This window comes from Anguilla anguilla, chromosome 6 (assembly GCF_013347855.1).
Source record: "Anguilla anguilla isolate fAngAng1 chromosome 6, fAngAng1.pri, whole genome shotgun sequence".
NCBI lineage: Eukaryota > Metazoa > Chordata > Actinopteri > Anguilliformes > Anguillidae > Anguilla > Anguilla anguilla.
The window spans coordinates 14,844,597-14,857,741 of NC_049206.1; the positions used below are offsets into that span (position 1 = coordinate 14,844,597).

General features: G+C 37.2%; 1 gene segment (V, D, J or C); it reads left to right on the forward strand.

Annotated features, from left to right (window-relative positions):
• Window positions 1-236: 236 nt before the first annotated feature.
• On the forward strand, window positions 237-11,881 carry LOC118230168. The segment is given in 2 exon segments: window positions 237-269; window positions 11,470-11,881. Coding segments are annotated over 2 exon segments (318 nt in total).
• The last annotated feature ends 1,264 nt before the right edge of the window (window positions 11,882-13,145 follow it).

The following is a 13,145-nucleotide window of genomic DNA, read 5'->3' on the forward strand; positions in this document are numbered from 1 at the left end:
TCCAATCAGATAATGAACTTGATTTCAGGTAATAGATCTGTTTGTGCTGTATCTGATCTCTTTACCAGAAAATGATCTTTCTTTTAAAACTGCAGAGGAGAAGCTACTGTAAGTAGTGATCAGTGAGTGGGAGGAGTTTCCTGTTAAAACTGTAGAGGGAGTCAGAGTGGCAGACCTATTCTGTTCTAGTTGTGCCTAAAGTCAGTGTTTCTTTCTAACAGCTATCATGGTACTGTACTGTTTATTTCTTCTATTTTCAACAATGGTGGGTAAGTAGTTGATTACCTCTCATTTCTGGTGCTCTTATTTCATTGAAATGTAAAGTTTTAAGGACTGAAAATTAAAACAAATCATGAAGTCCCCAAAATAAAACTAAACATGAAAGTTGTATTGTATCATGAACCTAAATTACTATGACTGACAGCTGGCTCCTTGAATTCAACATATTTTTTTAAAGTCAAGAAAAACATGATTTTGTCTTCAGGGGACAGCCTTGGACAGGATGCAATTACTTCCACTTCTGAAGAAGAGCATGTTTTGGTTGGCAGTGGAGTTACTCTGTCATGCAACTATTCAGCTGATAGAGTAACCAGTCTACATTGGTATCGCCAGCACCCTGGATCCAAACCAGAATTCCTCATCCTCGTCTATGCTGAGCCAAAGACAGACAAGCGATTCACTGCTGAACATGATAAAATGAACAAGCGTGTGCACCTGGAGATCTCCTCTGCTGAAGTGGCAGACTCTGCTCTGTATTACTGTGCCCTGGAGCCCACAGTGACAGGAAACCCATAAACTCTGTACAAAAACTTCACAACACAAGAAATATTATGGCAACCAAAGAATATTAAATCAACCCTCTTCTTTGCATGTGCCATATTACAGTGTATAGGCCAGGCTCAATAATAATAATAATAATAATAATAATAATAATAACCATCATCATCGTCATCATCATCATAATCCTCTTAATAATATGCTGTAATTAAAAGTAAATGCTGCCTTTAAGCATCTCTAGAAATCCATCGAGGAATTGCCTCAAAAATCAGATCTGGGTGAATTATCTTCACTTGTGGAATTTTGGCACCGTCTGGAGTAAAACACATGAAAGTCTTCCATATTTCTTAGAGGCGCTGCTACAGTAGTTTTTGCAAATAATGACCTAGGAAGCCACAGGTAACCTGTCCCCATAAATGTGAGGTGATTCAACAGCTATCCTGCGGTTCTTTGTGGCTCAAGGACGGGTAAAATAGTTACTGGGTTGTTATTTAATTGGAAGAGTCACTGTTTCACCTTGTATGGCAGATGAAATTCTTTTTCCTCTGTACTTATTTATATGCTTCCATAAATAATCACAAATTATTTCATACACCAAAAAATGAAATGTTATTATTTGACATAAAAAATTACATTAAAAAAACATTAAAATCCAAAAATAAATTCATTACTAAAAAATAAATTACTTAATGGGAAAACAAGGGCAAAAAACCATATGAGCCGACATTGGCCTCCTTGGTTGCTATAACTTTCTGCACGCTCCTGCCTGTAAAGATGCCTGTCAGCAGTAGAGGCTGGGTACTGCACCTGGGACGTTAGGACCCAATGTGGAACTGAACATGTCCAATTAACTATTGCAACTGCAGCTTCGTTCATGCGCAAACTGGACAGCCGATTCGAGAGAGTAGGCATCTGTGGTTCTCCTCTAAAACATGTGCTGTCATCAGCCTGTTTCTTTTCACCCAGCAACCCAGAAATAAGTTTGTATAGAGTTGAGTTGGAGGAAGACATCTCATATGCTGCCAAGGTTACCTGATCAACTAGTGGGGGTCACTACAGGGCCCCTAACTGGCTGAACTCCCCCATACCCTGGACAACAGAATCGGAAATTGTTCATCACCCTGTAGAGGCTGCTTTCATTTCTGCCGACAATGTGGCTGGGGTCACAGTCCACTTCCTGCCATCAGTGAAAGAGATGACATTAGCTCTCCTGTAGTTCTGTGTGGCCCATGGGGTAATTTGTTGAATTTAAATTTTACTTAAAATTTTATTTGCAGTAACTGGAGTCATAACTGTCAGTTCCAATATGGGAGGAAAATTTGGGGAAAAATATCAGTATCTGTGAAGAACACATGGTAAAAAAAAGAAGATATCGTTGGGGTTTCTTTGTCTGCATTTAAAAATGCTTGGTTTATGTTTGGAAATATTATACAAATGTCCTCCCTTTTTTCTCTATCTTTGACTGAAAGATAAAAGCATAAGATGCATATGAAGTGCATTTCATTTTTTTCAGAAATTGAATAATTTGTTTCACATTATTTAAATAATATTTTGGTTTTAGATATTGCATTCAGCTTTCATCAACCACACAGAGTACTCAGGTCTGATATTCATGAGCCACAATCACTGGAATGCATCTTCTGGAAAAACACTCAATTTGCCCTAAGTGTCCTGTAATGTCTCCAGTTTCCCACAAGATGTCACTGTAGCATAGTATTTTCCCTTAAAGTATTCTGGTTTATGTGATGCTGCAGAACTAAACTCAAACAACCTACGTTACGTATGAAGTATATATTGCATGTATTGAAGTGGGAGATATTACAAATAATACAGTATGACAAGAATGATCATAATTAAATGCTACATTGGAGAAAATTAATAATAATATAATATATTATAATAGTGTATAATAGTGTATGATGAATATAAACAGTCACTAACACCAGAGGCTGCAGGTGTGAAACCCCAGGGGGCGGGTAATACAAGAGCTACAAGAACAAAACCTCTTCAGCACTGTCCTGCTATACCTCACTGAGAGAGAAAACACATACAGGGACTTCAGCACTCAGGCTAATAGCACAAATGCTTCCCCTATTCTGTGGCTTACTATTTTATACCATAGGTAAGAGAATGAGAATTTGAAGCACATATTTAAGTATTTATTTACATATTTAGATGGTTTAAATGACCATTTAACAGCAAAGTGCATGTTGTTGAGGTCTGCTTAGTCGCTGTTTTAGTTTTTTATTTAATATTGTGTAACATATAATTTGTGATTCAATAATAAGTAATTCTATAAATGTTCTTGTTCATAAACACTTCAGTTCTAATACCATCATTGTCCATGTTATTGTGTAATGTTTTCCAGGTAAAACGCAAGGTGATTCCGTCCTTCAATATCCCTCAGTATTTCTGACAGAAAATGAGAAATCATCATTATACTGTCAGTATGAAACTACTGGCACTACTCCTTATCTTTTTTGGTACATCCAGCGAGAGAATAAATCACCAGAGCTCATCCTTGGCAATTATAATGTCCGTGGAAATGGTTATAAAGAAGGACTCGCAGCAGATAATGAGAAGTCAAACAAGACCTATAATCTGACGATAGCTGCAGCTGTGCTGTCTGACTCTGCCACATACTACTGTGCTCTGAGGCCCACATTGTGTGAGTCTGTTTCTCACCTCATACCAAAATCTCCTTCCTCTGTGTCATGCCTGGATATTGCTCTGATATCTGCTCATTCAAAAAGAACATTGCAGATGTACTGTGTTACATACCAGCTTCTTTTCAATTTTTTAAAATTTGCACCTACTGCTCTTTGAGTTTGCTCTTAGTTTGTTTGTTGCAAACAATCTGTAATATCTTGGGAGAGTCAATTATTGAAGTACTGAGAAACTAATCTGGTTGTCTACTAACATGTTGTCTTTTTTCCTTGTTCCTTACAACTACATGCACCAAATTCACTTCACCCAAAAATTTCAATGTTCTTTTTTAAGTTAAAAGTTTGCAGAGGGAGTCAGAATAGAGGACTTACTCTGTTCTTACAGACAGTGTTTCTTTTTAAAAGCTATCATAATGTTACAATGTTTTCAATGTCTTCTGTTGTCAACCAAGCTATTTAAAATTCTATGATCAGAATAAGAAAAAAGCAGTAAAACATCGAGAGCTACCTCTTATTCCTGAATCTTTCCAATTTCTTATGTCATAACTGGAGATTACATTTGGATAGTAAAACCTTTGTTCCTTTCCATTTCATATATGAGAAGTGAGCAGTAAATTAGATTGGTCTAAAATGAGCTGGAAAATAAAATGGGCATTAACATTAAATAAAAGTTTAGCTCAAGCAAAGCACATGTTACAGCCCCTATCACAAGCTTAGTTTACAAAAGACATGCTCAGTTATTTAACTTTCTTTATTTGCGTCCAAAACAGCTACTGCATGCTGCATGCTGCAACTTGTTATTTATGCATGACATACTAATATGTATTTATTCAAAGCAAGACATTAGTTAAATTCTCAGTACTTATATTTTTGTAAAGAAATCAGTTAAGCTCATTTATTTCCAATTTTAAGGAGGAGCTAAATACTCAATGGGTGGGTGAGTTTCCTGTTTAAACTATGCAGAGGGAGGGAGTCAGTGTCATAGGATTTATTCTGTTCTAGCTGTGTTAAAGTCTAACTGTGTTTCTTTCTAACAGCTATCATGATGTTGCACTGTTTATTTCTTCTGTTTTCAACAATGGTTGGTAAGTGCCACTCCACATTTATTCTTTAATCTACAGTATTATTTCACTGAAGCACCAATAATGATAAAGTGATTTTTTAGATTTTTAACTGTTTTCCAAACCAAGAGTCCATAAAGGTATGATAAATACCACTTGTATGGTAGTATGCAAACATAGCATCAGTACATCTTGGTACCTTGGCTGAATTTTATTAATTTGGCAATGCTGTCCTCCTTTGTAATACCATGCATATCTATATTTCTTTTGTAAATACATTTACAGTTTGTTTACGGGATATAATGAAGTTATAGCAGGTTTTTAAATCACAAATAATTCCAGAATAATCTAAAACATGACACATATATGTATGACTATGTAAAGCTGCATGAATAAAATAATTATTTGTTTGAAAAATGAGCTTTTTGGATAGGATTTTTGAAATCTATTCCACAAAATTGTCTTCTGCAGGTGACAGTTTTCAGGATGGAATTACATCAGTAGCGAATGCAGTGCATGCTTTGGAGGGCAGCAGTGTTGCGCTGTCATGCAACTACACTGCTTCTCTTACTGGAGGCAGTTTACACTGGTATCGCCAATACCCCGGCTCAAAACCTGAATTCCTCATCCTCATCATCAGAACTGAAGAGAGAGAAGAGAAAGATGGGAGGATTGTGAATCATGACAAAGCAGGCAACCATGTTGATCTGGAGCTCTCCTCTGTTAAAGTGACAGACTCTGCTCTGTACTACTGTGCCCTGCAGCCCACAGTAACAGGAAACCCATCATCTCTGTACAAAAACCTGTCAATGCCTGATACAAGGGAGCAACACAAGTACTATTTTGAAACATCATCACATTGTATGCTTAAGGTTATCTTTCTTTCAGTCACCATGCAGTATATCATATTTATTTCATTTTGAAAATTAATTTTGACAATGTTCACCACTTCTGAGGTTAACAAAGTTTTTGGTCCTGCTTCATGAAAAAGAACTCTCATTCACACACATACTGTAATATGCACTGCAATGAAAATCAGGACAATTAAATTCATATTTTAGGCCCACATTTAAATTTTGCCAGCCATTTGGAAATTGAAGTAAACACTGCCAAATTTAATGCTTGTCTTACATGTATACTTCAGGCATTATGTGTCTGTATCTGGTACATCGGGAAATAAGTTCATTTTAATTTGATAGGCAAAACCTCAAAACTTCAAAAACATAATTCTCTCATTTCTTATATTTTGTCACTTCGACTAAATAAATTTCACTTTTTCACTTTGATTTAATAAAAGTAGACTGTGCAGTCAGTGTGTCTTCCTCATTCTAAGTGCTTTCAATACTGTGCATTTTGAAAACTGGATCATTCATTAAATAAAGAGGTCTCTCTGTTTGAAGCCACCAACACGACAGGCAAGAATCAGCAGGAGGAGCTGCACTCAGTCTCCAGAAGGTGCGCTTTGAGCAGTGGGAGAATAAGCAAATGAGGAATGAGATGATGCAGAGAATGATATTCACTGTATCTTCCATTTGCCTGATTTTTATTGGGACAACAAATTGGTGTAATATTGAAAAATTAAAATGGTTTTCTATTTTTTTTTTGTTGCCATTTTCCCCATTTTCTCCCCAATTTAGTCGTTATACCAATTCCCCGTGTGGACCAGCGACTGTCCTTGTCAATGCGCTGTCCTCTGTCGGTCTGGGGAGGGTGTAAGCTGCCACATGCCTCCTCCGATACATGTGGAGTCGCCAACTGCTTCTTTTGACCTGACAGCGAGGAGTTTCACTGGGAGAGCGTAACTCGCGCAGAGGTTCACACTATCTCCCCCCGGATCCCCTCGCCTCTGGACAGGCACCCCAACCAACCAGTAGGAGTCGCTAATGCAGCAAACAGGACTCATACCCTCACCGGCTTCCCACCCGTGAACACCAGTTGTGTTCATAGGAACGTCTGACCAAGCAGGAAGTACCGCTGCCGGGGATTGAATCTGGGTCTCAGCGGTGGTAGGCCAGTGATTATACCTCTACACTACCCAGACTGCCCAAAATGGTTTTCTATTTTAATTCAGCTTTCATCAGCCACCTACAGCTCTCTGGAAAAATGTCACGTCCTTGTATACTGCAGTGAACTCAGTTATCCACAAAATTTCACTGTTTTCCAGTACTGTCTTCCCCAATTCAAGGCACCAAACTCAGGCAATCCAAGCAATACAGAAAATATCATGAATGAAATGGAACAGCCAATAATAAATTGACTAAGCCGAGGCAAATATTTTCACAGCACACTCAGTATAAAGTTGCCATTGAAATTTAACATGTGGCCAAGTCGGGTTTTCAGAAGGTACAGAGTGTTGTGAGTTGGAGATAGCTGTTATTCGTCACACACATCTACAAATTTACCCACCTTTTCTCAACCAGAAATAAGTTATATTCATAAATATAAGTGATATGGGGCTACTACATTTTTCAAGGATTCAACTGGCTTGCAAAAATAGATGTATCTATTGAATTGAGAAGCTGGCCAAATTTTGGTAAGGTACTTAAATATGAAATTTTAGTTTTCTATTAAAGTAAAAATATTGCAGTTAATTCAGAGTATTTTATTTTTTATGTCAATAAACCAGGACAACTTATTTTCATTTAGCAGTCTGTTTTTCAGCTGTGTTTTTTCTGTCCAGGGGAGGGGCTAAACAGTCAGCGATTGGGAGAAGGCTATGCAGAGGTTTCAGAGAGGAGGACTTATTCTGTTCTAGCTGTGCTTAAAGTGAGTGTTTATTTCTAACAGCTGTCATGATGTTGCACTGTTTATTACTTCTGTTTTCAGCAATGGTGGGTAAGTAGCTGATTGCATTTATCTCATTTTTAGTACTCTTATTTCATTCAGATGTAAGATATTAAGGTTTGAAAGTGCCCATGTTAAAACTAAAATCCCTTAAATTCCACATATTATTTTGAAGTCATGAAAAATGTATTTATTGTCCCCAGGTGACAGCCTTGGACAGGATACAATCATTTCCACATCTAAAGAAGAGCATGTTTTGGCTGGCAGCAGTGTTACTCTGTCATGCAACTACTCAGCTGTTAATGCAAACAATCTACAATGGTATCGCCAGTACCCTGGATCCAAACCAGAATTTCTCATCCTGATCCTCTTCTTTGGAAGTGAAGACAAAAAGACAAACAAGCAGTTCACTGTAAAACATGATAAAAAGAACAGCCGTGTGCATCTGGAGATCTCCTCTGCTGAAGTGGCAGACTCTGCTCTGTACTACTGTGCCCTGGAGCCCACAGTGACAGGAAACCCTTAAACTCTGTACAAAAACCTGATACTGATGCACTTGTTGTACGTCGCTCTGGATAAGAGCGTCTGCTAAATGCCTGTAATGTAATGTAATGCAATGATACTACTTAAGTAGTCTTTTCAGACATCATCATTGTATGTTTAAGTATATCTTCCTTTCAGTCACCATTTCTGAAAAAAGGTTGTATTGTATGCCCATTTCACTTTTATTGAGTAGGTAATATTGAAAGGTTGAATGTTGTAATATTTTAAAATTGCAAAGGTTTCATATTCTATTCACCTTTTATCAGCCACCCACAGCATTCTGATCTGCTTTGTATCCGCCACTGTCATTGGAACTTACCTGCTGGAAAAATACTTCACTTATCCCCACAAGTATCCTGCAGTGGATCCAGTCATCCACAAGATGCCACTATTTCATGGTGCCTCAAGTTCAGGCAAGCAAACATTCATTAGAATCTAAATACGATGAGTTACAGAATGGTAATAGATTTTATTTACCGAATATTTTAAATTAAAATAAATTAAAGCTACTATATTTATGCGTACATTTGTAAAAAAAAAAGAAAAAAAAGAAATTGCCGTACAACATAAAGCTGAGCATCACACCCAAATTTGGAATGTCCAGTTAGCTAATTTACAAACGCAGCCACGTTCATGCATGATCTCCACTGCCGATTCGGGAAAGTGTAGACACCCGCAGTTTCCCTCCGAAACACATGGTGACGCCAGCCTGCTTCTCTTCACACCACAGTCCACAGTCAAGCTCACCGACAGTATAGCTGAGTCAGAGCAAGACATCTCATATATGGCTTTGGCACGCAGCCATGGTTACCTGATCTACCGACGGGTGTCACTAAACTACCCCAAACCACATGAACCCTCCCATTGCCTGGAAGAGTCTCATCTTGTGGAGGCTGCTTTTATTTCTGCCAACAATGTGGCTTCCTGCCATCAGTGAACGAGATAGCATTAGCTCTCCTGCAGTTCTGTGTGGCCCATGGGCTAATTTGTCGGACAAGTGAATCTACTTTAACTGTTATTAGCTGTAGCTGAGTTAGAATAATGACAAAGAATAATGGAAAACAATGTTCATATATTAGTATCTGTGAAGAGCATGTGTAATTGAACATCAGAAGATACTTGGGGATTTCTGCTATCTGCATTTTTAGATATTTGCTTCATGTTATATATTATAAAATATTATACACATGTCTTCCCTTTCTCTATATCTTTGATTGAAAGATAACAAGAGAAGCAAATTAATTATAAATAAAATGATTTGTTTCACATTGCTAAAATATTATTTTGGTATTGCATATTTCATGAAGTTTTCATCAGCCACCATGGTAAGAGTAAAATACACCTTTAGGGTCAGGTATATGTAATTAAGGAATATAAATATTTCATAACAATATGTATGCTGCTTTTTTGAATATTTTGTTTAATATTGCAAAGCTAATAGCCCATTAGGCTACATTAGAATGAATATTTAACCCACTGTTGTGTGAATAAAAATGCAGTTCAATGAGATTGCCTGTGGTCAAACCTGCTTGATCAGTTGATTGATAAGCCAATAGAATAATTTTTAGCCAAAGGCACATCACTAATTTAAAACAGACCATCTAGCTCAAGCATTAGCTTTTGGGGCCATGATGAGCTTCATAATCTGAAAGCCAATTACAGTTGTGCCAATGCTGACTGTGGCCTGCAGCCTCACAGGATAATACAGCATCACCCAGGGAGGGGCCTTTTATATTCTCATCAGGTCACTGTTGCTCCTCCCACACATCCTCACAGAAAACATTAACTTTTGCCCAAGTTCTCTCTCCACAAAGAACCTGAATGTTCACCTCACAAGATGCAACTTTTTTCTGGGCTGGTGATAACTGTTGCCTTCTGTAAGTTATCTTTAGTGAGCGCATCAGAAGACATTGGCTTGGTGCAGTAAATTATCTTTCTTGTGATTACTTAAGTGTTATTTTTTATTTCTGTTTATTACTTTTAGGCATTTCCTCTGGAGAAGTCAAGTTACAAACCATGGCAGAAGAAGAACAAGTCTCCATGGAATGTACCTTCAGCACAAGCAGCTTGAGCTCAAACACATTCTACTGGTACCGTCAGTACCCTGGGTCAGCCCTTCAGTATATTCTGCACAGGGGGGACTGGACTGGTACATCAGAGTTTGCCAAAGAACGATTTGATGCAACTGCTGACCAATCCAGTGGCAAAACAGTTTTGACAATTTCAAAATTAATTCCAGAAGACACTGCATTTTATTATTGTGCACTGCTGCAACACACAGTGATATATTAATGGCAACTCTCATACAAAAACCTGCTAGGATTCCATAACTTTGAAGTTGTTTTTAATCAAAACCAACAAGATGTTGAAGCCTCAACAGGAAATGAGTCTCAAAGTGTTATCTACATATTTGGTCCCAGGGCAATACACCTGTTATTTGTTTCTACTGAATGTAATACATTTTGTAGCGCAAAAATAATGATGATATGATTCTTTTTTTTTTCTCCAGGGTATAATATCTGGTGCATTTATTTGCCACAAAGACTGGCAGTGATCCAACCCTTGACAATAACTGTCAAGATGTGGTAACACTATGAAATAAATTGTGTTCCTTCAAGTCACCAAAGAGGTGACTGAATGCTACATTCTACACGTAAGTGTAATTACTTGGGACATTATAGCAGTAAATCTTCAGTGGAACAATGACATACACATCGGTATTGAACAATTTAGCAGAATGAGGCCCCTTTGTGGCTCCTTATGTGAAGAGCTCAAAGCTCATTTTCTATCAGTAAGCTGATGAAAGTAGGGTAGTGGGGTGTGTGTAAGGTCTGATACATTAAGTTAACTTTTCTATTTTCTAAGTGGGTGTAAGTTCTATAACATAAAATGAACCTGTACCTACACGGGGTTATTAAATGGTTCATATGTTTTTGGTTAACAGGATTGTATGAAGAAAGATGGGATGAATTGCTGCTTGCAGAAGACCAGTTTGGTCAAAGTACTTAATAAATATTGCCATAAGTGCAACTGAATATAGCTGTTGTTGTTTCTTCACTGTCTGTCTGTACAAAATGCTTTTTTCATACATACCACTGTATAATACCCAGACAGCATATTTATTTTGTTCTATAAGTGAACTATTTCCAATCAAATAATGAACTTGATTTAAGGCAATAGATCAGTTTGTGCTGTATCTGATCTCTTTACCACAAAATGGTTTTACTTCTTAAACTGTAGAAGAAAGAAGAGGAGGAGCTACTGTAAGTAGTGAGTGGGAGGAGTTTCCTGTTAAAACTGTAGAGGGAGTCAGAGTGGCGGCCTTGTTATGTAGTAGTTGTGCTTAAAGTCAGTGTTTCTTTCTATCAGCTATCATGGTACCCTACTGTTTATTTATTCTATTTTCAACAATGGTGGGTAAGTAGTAGCTGATTACATTTCTCTCATTTCTGGTGTTCTTATTTTATTCAGATGTAATGTTTTAAGGACTGAAAATTAAAACAAAACATGAAGTCCCCAAAATAAAACTAAACACGAAAGTTTTATTGTGTCATGAAAATAAATTACTACGACTGACAGCTGGCTCCTTGAATTCAACATTTTTTTTAAAGTCATGAAAAACACTATTTTGTCCCCAGGTGACAGCCTTGGACAAGATACAATTACTTCCACTTCTAAAGAAGAGCATGTTTTGGATGGCAGCCGAGTTACTCTGTCATGCAACTACTCAGCTGTTAGTGTACAAAGTCTACACTGGTATCGCCAGCACCCTGGATCCAAACCAGAATTCCTCATCCTCATCTATTCTGAACCAAAGACAGACAAGCGATTCACTGTTAAACATGATAAAAAGAACAAAACAGTAGTTCTGGAGATCTCCTCTGCTGAAGTGACAGACTCTGCTCTGTACTACTGTGCCCTGCAGCCCACAGTGACAGGAAACCCATAAACTCTGTACAAAAACCTCACACTGCCTGAGACAAGGCAGCAACACAAGTACAATTTTGAGACTTCATCATTGTATGTCAATTGTAGGTCAATTAATTTTATTTTAAGATAGATAGATAGATAGAAACTTTATTGATCCCGTAGTTCCCTTAAGGCCCGCATATCAATTTGGTCAGACCTCTGGAAAATTTTTGTGAACTCAAGCCAAATGTAGTGCATTATTTATATGTAGTCTTCAGACTTTAAGTGGCTGTATCTGGAACTATTAATGACTTTGTGCACGAGTGCATGCGTGTGTGCATACATATGTGCAGAAGTTCTTGCACACCAGTAAAATATAAGGATAATCACAGGTTCAAAACAATGTATTTATATTGCATATGATGTCATTGTCATTTAATGGATTATTCATGAGATAGATTTATCAACATTATAGATTAAAACGAGGATTTATCTATGAGAGACAAAAAAAAAAGTTATTTTCCCAGAAAATTAAAAAAAATAATGGATACCAGGACATAAGCTCAGTTTAATTTTGCAGTCAAAACCTTTAAATGGCAAAACAGCACAATTTTCTCACTTATGATATTTTGACCCTTTGGAAATAAATCTAGACTGTGCAGTTAGTCTGTCTTCCTTGCCCTAAGTGCTTAAAATACAGGCTTGCTGTGTGGTTATTTAAAGTACATTGTGAAATATGGATCATTCTTTAAATAAGGAGGTTTCTCTGTTTGAAGCCACCAACAAGACAAGCAAGAATCTTCCATTCACCTTATTTCTATTGGGACAACACATTGGGGTCATACTGAAACATTTAAATGGTTTTCTATTTTATTCAGCTTTTATCAGCTAACTACACCTCTCTGGAAAAAATGGCATGTCCTTGTATACTGCAGTGAACTCCACAAGTTATCCACAAGATGTCACTCTTTTATAGAGCACAGTTTTCCCCCCAATGACTCTACTTCTTGTGCTTTCAAGGCTCCAAACTCAGGCAACCCAAGCAACACAGAAAATATCATAAATAAAATGGAGCAGCCCATAACAAATTGACTAAGCCGAGGCAAATATTTTTGCAGCCTACTCAGTCCAAATTTTCTATTGAAATTTAACATGTGGCCAAGTCAGAAATAAATTGTATTCATAAGTGATGTGGGGCTGCGATATGTTTTCATATTCAACTGCCTTGCAAAAATAGATGGCCAAATTTTGACAAAGTAAGATACTTCAATGTGATATTGCAGTTTTCTATTAAAGTAAAAATATTGCAGTTAATTCAGAGTATTTTATTTTTTATGTCAAGAAATCAGGACAACTTATTTTCATTTAGCAGTCTGATTCTCAGCTGTGTGTTTATTCAGTCCAG